Source organism: Gadus chalcogrammus, chromosome 10 (assembly GCF_026213295.1).
Source record: "Gadus chalcogrammus isolate NIFS_2021 chromosome 10, NIFS_Gcha_1.0, whole genome shotgun sequence".
NCBI classification, from domain to species: Eukaryota; Metazoa; Chordata; class Actinopteri; order Gadiformes; family Gadidae; genus Gadus; species Gadus chalcogrammus.
The window spans coordinates 1,072,680-1,084,819 of NC_079421.1; the positions used below are offsets into that span (position 1 = coordinate 1,072,680).

The following is a 12,140-nucleotide window of genomic DNA, read 5'->3' on the forward strand; positions in this document are numbered from 1 at the left end:
GTGTGTGTGCGCGTGAGGTCAGGCCAGGCTGTTTGTGTGTGAGGAATCGGGCAAGGGCTGTAGGCGGGCGGGGGCATGCTACGACATGTAGCTGTGTCAGCTTCCTGCTCCCAGCTTCAGTAGCCCCGGGGCATGTTTGATCGCTGCTGCACGTCACCGTCCCAACCGGGGAGGCCCTACCCTTTGTCTCCGTACCTCAGAGAAATTATAGTGTTTCTCTCTCTCACTCGCAGAACCCTGTCACCTCCTTATGTGCCTCTCTCTGTCCCTCTCTGACTCTCTTTCTCTGTATCCCTCCCCCTTTCTCCCTCTGCTGGAGCGAGTTACAGCCGTCCGTAAAGTAAACCGGTCCAGACACTTTCGACCATTAGAACTTAAGCCGGTGTACTGCAAGGAAAATATATGCCGGGAGAATAATGGTTCCAACGCCTCCTTCCATTGTGTCCCTGGTGAGCCTTTGTGTGGCTCCAGCTCAGGAGAGCGTGTTTCTAGCGCCATGTGATCTAACTAGGCATGTTTCTTTAATGGTCATTCCTGATCCAGTTTCATTATGCATCACTTTTACTGCTATATGGTAAAGGTCAAGGTCCTGAGGTGGCTAGGTTATCACTGTTATCATTATTATTGCCCCTACTAAATTTAAATGGTATCAAAGTTTAAATCAACATAAGAGTGATTGACAGAGATTACTAGAGAGTTCTTAAGGTGACAGCAGCGTTGCATGTCTTTTGTGTTTCCACAAGGACATTTTAAATGCATTATTCCAACATAAGACATATTTTCGCACCCAATCCGATAGTAACTTGGGTTTCTTTTAGATTTGGCGATCAGCAATTTGTGAAATGCATGTTTTTGAACCACAACGTTTGCTGACCCCCTAAAAACATTTCTTTCCCTTTTCTCTTTTCTTCGGTTGTTTACAGCGGGACGTTAAATCGGACCCCATTGCCGTCCGACAGGTTGTCGCGGCGACCAACAGCCTCCTGGAAAGCATGGGATCCCTAGCAGTGGAGGTAGGCCCAACTCGGATCAACCCCCGTGATGAACAGGAGCCCCGAGAGGCTGTGGAGGGCCTCCTTTTGACAGCGAGTCTGGTGGTTGTTCTCGTCATTGAATGGTCGTTCAATGTCAGTAATTCCAATTCCCTTGCTTAAAGGAATACGTCCCTCCCGGAGCTCTATATCTAAATAATATAATATTATGTAATATATAGGTATCTATTTAATATAATGCACTATATAATATCACCGCCAAAAGCTGTGTGCGCCTCCGGATGATATTATGAACTAAAGACTGCGTCTTTAGTTAAAGGACGTCTCTGGTACTTCCCCAACAAGTAAAGACTCGTAGTGGGGGTCATCTCGGCCAGGGTCCTGCACGGGTTCGGGTACCCGACGGGTGACCCGCGCAATTTCGATGAAACGGGGGGAAAATAACGTGTGTACTGGTCGGACGCGCGGGTGCTGGTCGGGTCGGACGCCTGAACGGCGCGGGTCGGTCGCGGGTTTTGCGATTGCGAGAGAGACTTCCCCGGTGCTGGAGATGGAGCAGAGGAGTAAACTAAAACCGTCCACAGTGGATGATGTGATTTGTTTGCACAGCAATTTAAAGCACCACGCCAAACACCAGACAGTGTAATTCACTGGCGTTAATTTTCCTCGGGTGCGGGTCGGGTGCGGGTGCGGGTCGGGCGTCGGTATCAGTTTATAGCGGGACTGGTCAGGTGCTGAATGGTATTCTCGGGTGCGGGTTTGCAAAATAAGGAAGAAACGTTGGCTATGACTCTGTCCAGATTGAACTGCAACTTCAGATTGATGAGGAAGGACCAGAGACGTCTCTGGTTCTTCCTCATCAATCCCTAACCCTAACCCTAGCCTCAATGTATCACAGTTAGGTTAATATAAACCTTTATTAAATCCTAGAGGGAAATTCAGGTGTCAAAGCAGCCACAGCAATGAGAACGAATCCCTGAAGAGGTACAGATATAATTGTTTTTAACACGGCCACATGCTAGCTGCTTCTACTTTTTTGAGACGGTTTCCGTTCTAGAACCATTACCTTTTCTCGAGCTAGCAACAAGCGGGCAGATAGCCTTCACTGATGCCTGTTCCAACGGTCATTCTCCCCTCGTGATGGCAAAAAACTCCAGATGGAGGGTGACCTCTGACCGCTTTCATTTCTTGGTCACCACTTCTGTATGAAAGTTGAGTATGTAGAAACAAAAACACCCCTTGATGATTTGCACTAGATGACTCTCTATTTATGTTGAACACATGCTATCGTTGCAATCCTGCTGAACCCTTTCTGAAGCTGATGACGGCTTTGTCAGGGGTTTCTGTTCTCCCTCAATCCAACGAGTTCTGGCTTCTGGAACTGCAGCCGACGGGTCAGAAGCTTACCCCTGGCATTCAAACGCACCGTTCTCTAGGAACTCGGTCTGAATTTACAGCAGCTTCTTAGAAGCCTGTTGTACTGCTGTTCTGTAGCCATCAGCGCTTCAGTCGTTGGCGGTTCGCTAGCCTCCAGCGGCCAACGAACCGCTGGCATGTTCGGGGTCGGGAGAGGAAGGGCGCCTGTTGATTGGTGGAGGTTGGTGATGTACACCGTGAGACGCGGTCGGGCGAGGACGGAAAAGGCCCGCTCTGTCTGCCTGGCACGGCGTGTAAAGACATGGAGTCTCTCATGTGTCCTCTTTGAGGACCCCTCCTTTATTTACTGGGAGAGACGTACCGCTGGGCACAGCTGAACAAAGAGCACAGGCTTTCTAAACAAGCTAGCCGGCGGATTACGCTGAGCCAGAACAGCACTGGGGCTAGCCCTGTTGGTTAGCTCCAGGAGGTGAATGAACAACAAACATGTAGCGTTCAGCTTGTCTGTTGGTTGGTGGCTGTCCTGGAAAGATTACAAGCGTTCCTCATTTTTGGGTCAAGAGTGGAGGGCCACTAAATCTAGCCAAGAACATTCTAGTTCTAAGTTAACCAGACGTGTAAGGCTGCTTGTTCATTGTTTCATATTCCATTTCATTCCCGTTTCGTTTTAAACCGTGGTGTGATGGTCACAACTTTCCTTTGAACACAACTACATCATAAGTCTTTGGAACGTCACACTTTTAAATTCCTTTGCCTTTCAAAACTGCACAGGGGAGCATCTACAAACACACAACACCACAACCCAGTAGCCTTATGAATGTGTGCGCTACGATAGCGTGCGCGGCTAAATGGAAGCGGTTGGGGGGAGTTTGCTGATGTGGTCAGATGGGTCTGGAGCCACGGGATCCACTGAACTGCCAAACTGTACATCAGGCACTATGAGGAAGTAGAGATCTGCAGGCGTATTCACCTCAAAGGGGGAATTCATTTTCCCAAACAAAGGGGTTCATATATTTGTATCATCAATGCCCACCGCTGCTTAGCAAATTGTTGATTTAGTAACTTTATCCTTATGTGAACTTTTCTTTAACCGGTGAAAGGTTTGTTTTGGTGTATATTCTATGGTGTAATTGACAAAACGTATTTGTCATTGGGTCGTGTCTATTTTGTCCTTCAATGTACAAATAAAGAAATATATAACCTAGTATATGAAATAAAAAACTTGATTCACGACTATTGAACAAACTTACTAGAACCAAAACAAAGCAGAATCTGACCAGTAGCCGATCCCTCCCTCTCACTCCCTGATCTCCTCTTCCTCCTCCTCCTCTCCTCCTCTTCCTCCTCCCCCAGCTGGCCAGCATGAAGAGCTGGAAGGACCTGCGCAGCGAGATCATCTTCCTGACGCACAACGCCACGTCGTCGCCCAGCGCCATGTACCAGGCCGTGTCCCGGATCGTGTGCGGCCACCCAGAGGGGGGCGGGCTGCAGATCAAGTCCCTCAACTGGTACGAGGACAGCAACTACAAGGCGCTGTTCGGGAACCACAACACCACGGAGGAGGACCTGGCCGCCGCGTACGACAACACCTCCAGTGAGTCTCACCGGGCCGACCAATGAAGGGTCCATAGCAAGACGGGTCGTTATTACATCGTGTTTCAAAGGGAGTGTTCTATTGGGACAAAGCTGAGGGGATCACTTTAAGGGATTCGTGCTTGACTTGACATGCATAAAGTGTGTCTGACGTTGACATGTTGTCACTTATAATGTCATATCAACATTTGTTTAATTCCTACCTAGCCCTTGTTGACAATATTCCAGTTTTCCTGCATTCAGTATTGTTTTTTTATCTTGATTTTTCTCCAAATATCTCGCTCGCTGTTATCCCATCATGCACCTGTGTCTCCCCCCCCAGCTCCCTTCTGTAACAACCTGATGAGGAGCATGGACTCCAACCCCATGTCCCGGATGATGTGGCAGGCCATCAAACCCCTGCTGATGGGCAAGATCCTGTACACCCCCCACACCCCCGCCACCCAGAAGATCATCCACGAGGTACCTTGGCCCCCACCGAGAGCGGTTGATATAGGCCTGCATAGAGACACTCGGTATAGGAAGGTTTGAACCCTCAAGGTGACCATGCATCGGTACTTCATGACCTGTGCTGTGTTCCACACTGTCAGTGCTCACTATACTTAGTCAGTCGTAGGGCGTTAGGGAAGTGTACTGAAAGGACCCGGACGGTGTACTCATAACGGCGAAACCGCTGAGTGTGGGTCGATGAACACTTTTCGTACTCAACGGCAGCCATCTTGGCTACGTAGCGGAAGAGGGCGGAGCCAGGCTGAGCCAACGTCGGCGCGTTTTACACATAGCCTGCATTAATGGAGTCATTTTGTATTTATAGCTTTTTTATAGCTGCTAGGCGTAGAGAGTTCCCCGTTCAAAGCGGGAGGTTTATTGCAGGGTTTGCCGGTTTGTGCACCACAGAGTATTTGATTTGATACGACACTGACCTCTGATAATCAGCGCACTTAGTGAGTACAGATAGTGTACTACGTTTAAGTGTACTCATGGAAGTATGGATATCGGAACGCCGCACAACATTCTAGAATAACTGCATACCAGTTCAAGTAGGCTGTTGTGTGGCGTCATGTGAAGCCCTCCTATTGACCGGACCTCTCGCCCCCGCAGGTCAACAGAACCTTCCAGGAGCTGGGCGTGTTCCGGGACCTGGGCGGCATGTGGGAGGAGATGAGGCCCAAAGTGTGGACCTTCCTGGAGAACGGCAAGGAGATGAACTTCCTACGGGTAGGACGGCCTCCCCTCCCTCCTCCTTTAAGGCCCAATCCCATTTCTACCCCTTACCCCTTCCCCTTCCCCCTCCCCCTTGTTTTAAAGGGGTAAGGGGAAGGGGTAAGGATTGGTGAAATATATCTGAAGGCAGTCAAGGTCCCCATTCCCCCCCCGATTGGATTCTAGTCGGCTATCAGATTTGAGATTAGGAATCGCGTGTCTTGATTTGTGAGAGTACCCCAGGTTTAAATCTAACTGCAGCTGCAGCGTCCCCTCTGGTGAAACACTGAATATGTTCAAACTGCCTTTTTAAATGCGTTTTCAAATGAATGCAATGAAATGTCACCATTCCACATTATGGAAAGGGTTAGCGTGTCCTCGATAGAAGTGGTTGGTTAACGTCACGTTTAACCGGTTTCCCTCCCCATCCAGACTCTGCTCACAAACAACGTCACCGCTAGCATCTTCCAGGACCACCTGTCCCACACCCAGTGGACGGCCGCCGACGTCTCGGACTTCCTGATCAGGAAGGCGGACGACAGGCGCCCGCCCGGCATCGCCCTGACGTGGCGCGACATCTTCAACGAGACGGACGACGCCATCAAGAGCATCTCTCGCTTCATGGAGGTTAGCGTCGCCTCACACAACCGTTACTACTCCTCGTTCAGGGGTTCCCCTTCCAGCTGGGAGGTCCTAGCGAGGTCCTCCTTAGTGACCTGTGTCTGAGAAGAACGGATACCTGGGTTAAAGTGTAAACTAAATGTAATGTATCGACAGGAGAATGGTTTTACTTCTGGTGGCGACAACACTGAGCATAGCATTCTCACATTGAGTGGAACAGCAAGTTGCTATACTTTTTACCATAGCAACTGTAACCTTTTTATTTCTGGCTAGTACAGAGTGGACACAGTACAAATCTCATTCCTCTTTTGAGTTGAGGTCATTCCCTGTATCACAACAACAGTCTTGAAGGCCTTCCCTGGCTCAGTGTCTGCCGAAACCCCCTCCTACTCTATGTGCAAGAAAAACTGCCAGAAATGAAGCGGTTTTATTTTCTTCCCCGTTTTCTTTGTCCTTCTGGCTCTCTCTGTCCCTCGGTAGCTCCATTCTTTCAACCCCTTTCAATCGCTTCTTGTTCTCTCTTGTCCTCACTCGCTCACTCGCTCACTTGTTCGCTCACTCGCTCACGTAGTCCCTTTCCCAGAAAACTGCAGTGCACTGATCCCACAATATCCCACCCTCTCGGGCTAGACCAGAACTCGTACCCAGCATCCTCTTTCTTCTCCACCCATGTGCACGCACCCTTGCATCACACACTCAAACACACACACACCCTATAATGACTTCACTTCACCCGGTATAACAGGAAATCACCCCCTCTGTCGGCGCTGAAAGGGCTTATTTTTGGCATGGAAAACTTGCGTTTTAATTACAGAAGCTCCTAAAGCCTTCAACGAAAAATGTAAGGTCTAGTCAATTCTATTATTAATAAATCAAATGTATAGTCTCAAAGGGCTTCAGAGGCCATATATTTATGAATCAAATTGTCTTTGTGCGTGTGCCCTGTGGATCAACCATGATGGTGCGTTAACCCCGTGACCCCGTCCTGAGACCTCGACCCGGGGGAAACACAAAGCTGTGGTCCCCTCGAAACAAGTCGCTTTGTGGGACCCCAGTTCTGTGAGGACACGGGGGGGTTCTCACAAACACTTAAGTAAGTAAGTGTGTGTGTGTGTGTGTGTGTGTGTGTGTGTGTGTGTGTGTGTGTGTGTGTGTGTGTGTGTGTGTGTGTGTGTGTGTGTGTGTGTGTGTGTGTGTGTGTGTGTGTGTGTGTGTGTGTGTGTGTGTGTGTGTGCGCGTACTTACTTCAGTGTGTGAACCTGGACAAGCTGGAGGCGGTCGACACGGAGGAGAAGATGCTAGACAAGTCGATGGTGCTGCTGGAGGACAGGAAGTTCTGGGCGGGCATCGTGTTCCCGGACATCGACACCAACAGCTCGGAGCTGCCGCCCAAAGTGAACTACAAGATCCGCATGGACATCGACAACGTGGAGCGCACCAACAAGATCAAAGACGCGTAAGGAACCTCGTTATATCTCCATCACTAGGGGAGGGGGCACACGTACACCTGCATTTAACCCTGCTGGACGTATCTTAGATCTACGCTGCTTCATTCAATGTATCATTCATTTTTATGAATGATACATTCATAAAGAGAAAAGATGAGTTGCTCTGAAGACGAACAAAATTAAGGTTTCTATACCCCCTGTAGGCCTTATTCTATCGAATCATAATTATAATTCCTATATCTCCCCCACCTGACTCAAACTTCCCATACCTTTCTCCTCCATTCGCGCTCCTGCTCTTGCTCATGTTAACCTAAAGCGTGCTCGCTCGCTCTCGTGAACCAAAAGCTCTCGCTCTTATATTAATCCGAAGCTCTCTCTCTCGTGGTAACCTGAAGCTCTGTCCCTCCCTCGTTAACCTCTCTCTCTCTCTCTCTGTGTAGCTACTGGGACCCCGGCCCCCGGGCGGACCCCTTCGAGGACATGCGCTACGTGTGGGGCGGGTTCTCCTACCTTCAGGACGTCATCGAGCAGAGCATTGTGCGGGCGGTCACGGGCACCAAGGAGAAGACGGGCGTGTACATCCAGCAGATGCCTTACCCCTGCTACGTCGACGACATGTAAGCCCAGAGAGCGTCTATCCCCAGACAATCAACTCTAATAATAACCAGGAGGTTCTATTTACTTTATTGAAACACAAGTTTCAAGTCAAACGAATCACACCCTTGACCCTCGTCCCATCCCATCAACGTTTCAGAGGTTCAAGAGTGGGTTTGTGAGCTGATATGTATTTCCAGCCTCATTTCCGCTGGCACATTAGTTAGACCGCAAACTCTCTTGTTCTCAGAATTTAACTGCGCTTCGAAAACATCATTACTACATCCCACACACTTCCTTCTGTTGTGTTCCTTCTGTCTTTCCCTTTTGTCTCTCAAGCACTCTCTCCTCCCCATCTTTTGTTTTTTCTCATCCCTTCGTACTTGCTCCCTCTTACTCATGTTGTCCCCCATAGTCTCTGGTTCTCTCTCGGTATCTCAGACTCTCTGATCTTCCTCTCCCTCTCTCCTGTCCCCCGCTCTGTCCTGAATGTTCTCATTCCCTCTCTCTCTCTCTCTCTCCCTCAATGTCATTCATTCATTCATCCGTTCATGTCCTCCGTCCCAGCTTCCTGCGTGTCATCAGTCGCTCCATGCCCCTCTTCATGACGCTGGCGTGGATGTACTCGGTGGCCATCATCATCAAGAGCGTGGTGTACGAGAAGGAGGCGCGTCTCAAGGAGACCATGCGGATCATGGGCCTGGACAACGGCATCCTGTGGCTGAGCTGGTTCATCAGCAGCCTCATCCCCCTGTTGGTCAGCGCTGGTATGCTGGTGGTCCTGCTCAAGGTACTGCACGCACCCCCCCAAGAGACCCCACAAGGCAGCCTTCAATTAGAATCGGACTGGCAGAGAAACGTTTACAGAGGTGCAGCATCACACACGTTGACTCACTCACCCTCTAACTCTGTCATCCGTCCACAGAAGGGGAACCTTCTGCCCTACAGCGACCCGGGCGTGGTCTTCCTCTTCCTGGGCTCGTTCGCCGTGGTCACCATCATGCAGTGCTTCCTGATCAGCACGGTGTTTGCGCGCGCCAACCTGGCGGCGGCCTGCGGAGGCATCATCTACTTCACGCTCTACCTGCCCTACGTGCTCTGCGTGGCCTGGCAGGACCACATCGGCTTCGGCGCCAAAGTGTTCGCTGTAAGTGTTTGCGGGTGTGGATCTGGTGATGGTGGTTGTGGTTGTTGTTGTTGCTCTGGAGCTATTATTGCAAAAGAAATGTAATCGTTAGATGTGTTCTCCGGTGTTCAAACCATACGGAAGTAAAGAACAGAATGGTATAGGGAAATGCAAAGGACAAATAAAACAGATGATTATATTGTCAATATAAATATAAACCCAGATGGAAAAAACCGATGGCTAAACACAAATGCAATGGATCACTATATATTAAATATACAAATAAATGGAAACGGAACGGATGCTTGTATATTAACATTATGAACAAAGAATCGATGCAATTATTGAATATAGGCTTCAATAAGTTAAGATAAAAAGGATCTGTTTAAATGGGGTGTGTGTGTGTGTGTGTGTGTGTGTGTGTGTGTGTGTGTGTGTGTGTGTGTGTGTGTGTGTGTGTGTGTGTGTGTGTGTGTGTGTGTGTGTGTGTGTGTGTGTGTGTGTGTGTGTGTGTGTGTGTGTGTGCAGAGCCTGTTGTCCCCTGTGGCGTTTGGCTTCGGCTGCGAGTACTTCGCCCTGTTTGAGGAGCAGGGGGTTGGCATCCAGTGGTCCAACCTGGTGGCCAGCCCGCTGGAGCAGGACGACTTCAGCCTCACCACCGCGCTGGTGCTCATGTACTTCGACTCGTTCCTCTACGGGGTCATGACCTGGTACATCGAGGCGGTGTTCCCCGGTAAGGACCTCTCCGATGATGACCTGGTTTCTCTCGGTTGTTGCAAAGACTTTAACCTATGAAACGCCTCGAGCAATCAATAACCATTTTGACCGGTGTCTTCAGGCCAGTACGGTATTCCTCGACCCTGGTTCTTCCTGTTCACCAAGTCCTACTGGTTCGGAGAGGAGATGGGCACCACCACTACCATCCCCAAGGGCTGCAGGGGAAACGCTGGTGGTAAGGCTGCACACACCTCTTCTCTCCACCAGGGGGCAGCAGGGAGGCTATTTTAACACTGTTGATCTGGACCACTGAGACAATGCTGATAAAGGCTGACTCTTGGGTTTCTTGTGGTTTGTTCAATCCAGCAATGTAAGCAGCCATCTGTCTGTGAGGAACACATGAAAACATGTTTTTTGTAGAAACTCAACAACTTGAATGTGTCTTAGTTAACTCCTTTTCCGGGGACTTAACCGGAACCTTTGTAGCTTGAAGTCAAACACCCAACACGGACTGTCCTGGCACTCCTGATTCAATGTGTAAGCTGCAATACGAAGTGTTAAGGTGGTTGATTCATGGTAATGGCCGACGATACCGTAGCCTTTTGGTCGGGACTATCACGTTGTATAGAAGATGGACCCCCAGCGTCCCCCCCCCCTGGGATATGTTAACCCGAGGCTAACGCTAACGCTGACCCTCCCTGCGTAGCGGTGTGCATGGAGGAGGAGCCGTCCCACCTGAAGGCCGGCGTGTACATCGAGAACCTGGTGAAGGTCTACCGCCACGGCAAGAAGCTGGCGGTGGACGGCCTCTCGCTGGGCTTCTACGAGGGCCAGATCACCTCCTTCCTGGGTCACAACGGCGCCGGGAAGACCACCACCATGTGAGTGACGGAGGACGGGGTTATGGTGTAGCCCCAAAAGCAGGCCACCCTGAGGGGTCAGGGGTCATGGCTCCTATTACTGGAACCTCTTTGGTTTGGGTGGATGCTTTTGGGGTTGACACACTGAAAGAGTACTGTTAGGATTACTACTAGTACTGATAATGTCCAGTCACCAACCTCAACACGCGTGCTTGGAATGTAATGAAGGGCTGAATACGAGAATGATTCAAGCTAGCGGCCGACGCTGACACTCCCTCCCCCGTAGGTCGATCCTGACGGGTCTGTTCCCTCCGACCTCCGGCACGGCCTACATCATGGGCAAAGACATCCGGACCGAGCTCAGCGCCATCAGACAGAGTATGGGCTTCTGCCCGCAACACAACGTCCTCTTCAGCATGTGAGTACCACGAGGCTCTCCCCCTGGCCTCGTTTAGATCCCCCATAATCCTCTGCTCTGGGGCGGATGGAATCACCCACCATCCTCCACTGACCTCCGTGTGCTTCCCCCCAGGCTGACGGTGGAGGAGCACATCTGGTTCTACGGCCGGCTCAAGGGTCTGACGGAGGAGCAGGTGAAGGTGGAGATCGAGCAGATCCTCCTGGACACGGGCCTGCCCCACAAACGCAAGTCGCCCACGCGCACGCTGTCGGGGGGCATGCAGAGGAAGCTGTCGGTGGCCCTGGCGTTCGTCGGGGGGTCGAAGGTCGTCATCCTGGACGAGCCCACGGCCGGCGTGGACCCCTACGCCCGCAGGGGGATCTGGGATCTGCTGCTCAACTACAGACAAGGTGGGTGCACCTCTTCCCCGTTGGTCCCGTCAGGAACCAGCGGATTGGCCGGGAGGAACCAACCGCTGAGGAGGGAAAACGGCGTCCGTGGTCTCAAACACCCCAACGAGACCGCGGCGTTCACCACAACGCTGCTCAATCGAATCGGGTCAGAAGAGAGGTAAGGACCGGCCCCTCTGACCGGCCCCTCTGACGCTCCTCGCCTCCCCCCCCCTCCCTCAGACCGGACCATCATCCTGTCCACGCACCACATGGACGAGGCGGACATCCTGGGCGACCGCATCGCCATCATCTCCCACGGGAAGCTGTGCTGCGTGGGCTCCTCGCTGTTCCTGAAGAACCAGCTGGGCACGGGCTACTACCTGACCCTGGTCAAGAGGGAGCCCGAGCCCTCCCTGGCCTCCTGCCGCAACTCCTCCAGCACCGTGTCCTTCACCAAGAAGGTAAGCGTCTGCAGCGGCGAGGGCGTCCCCTGCTGGCTGACGGTGGTACTGCTGCAGAATGTGTCATCAAAGCATTGTTATGGTAGCATAATCACTTTTAGAACGTTGATAGTTTAATAACTGTCTCGGTATTTAGGTGTGTCGATGTATTTGAGTATCGTTGGATATTTCAAGTGTATGCATTTATTTCTTTGGTCGTTCTCTCTCTCTCCGTCCGTCCGTCCAGGAGGAAGAGTGTGTGTCTGACGGTAGCTCTGATGCAGGCCTCGGCAGTGAGAACGAGAGCGAGGCGGCCACCATCGGTAAGCGTCTCCCACCCAGCGTTGGTCCATCGCACTGCTCAGGAGGGTTTCTGA

At 51.1% G+C, this 12,140-nt stretch overlaps 1 protein-coding gene across 1 annotated transcript in view; it reads left to right on the top strand.

The window, feature by feature from the left end:
- abca1b (ATP-binding cassette, sub-family A (ABC1), member 1B) overlaps positions 1–12,140 on the top strand; it is a 35,971-nt gene that overhangs the window by 12,440 nt on the left and 11,391 nt on the right. Inside the window, exons 8-23 of the mRNA XM_056599919.1 lie at positions 924–1,013; positions 3,723–3,963; positions 4,285–4,424; positions 5,064–5,180; positions 5,598–5,792; positions 7,037–7,242; positions 7,675–7,851; positions 8,396–8,618; positions 8,754–8,975; positions 9,483–9,687; positions 9,793–9,906; positions 10,378–10,552; positions 10,818–10,949; positions 11,064–11,341; positions 11,564–11,784; positions 12,011–12,086. Of these exons, the coding sequence (XP_056455894.1) occupies positions 924–1,013; positions 3,723–3,963; positions 4,285–4,424; positions 5,064–5,180; positions 5,598–5,792; positions 7,037–7,242; positions 7,675–7,851; positions 8,396–8,618; positions 8,754–8,975; positions 9,483–9,687; positions 9,793–9,906; positions 10,378–10,552; positions 10,818–10,949; positions 11,064–11,341; positions 11,564–11,784; positions 12,011–12,086 (2,812 nt within the window). The remainder of the gene's footprint in view (positions 1–923; positions 1,014–3,722; positions 3,964–4,284; positions 4,425–5,063; positions 5,181–5,597; positions 5,793–7,036; positions 7,243–7,674; positions 7,852–8,395; positions 8,619–8,753; positions 8,976–9,482; positions 9,688–9,792; positions 9,907–10,377; positions 10,553–10,817; positions 10,950–11,063; positions 11,342–11,563; positions 11,785–12,010; positions 12,087–12,140) is intronic.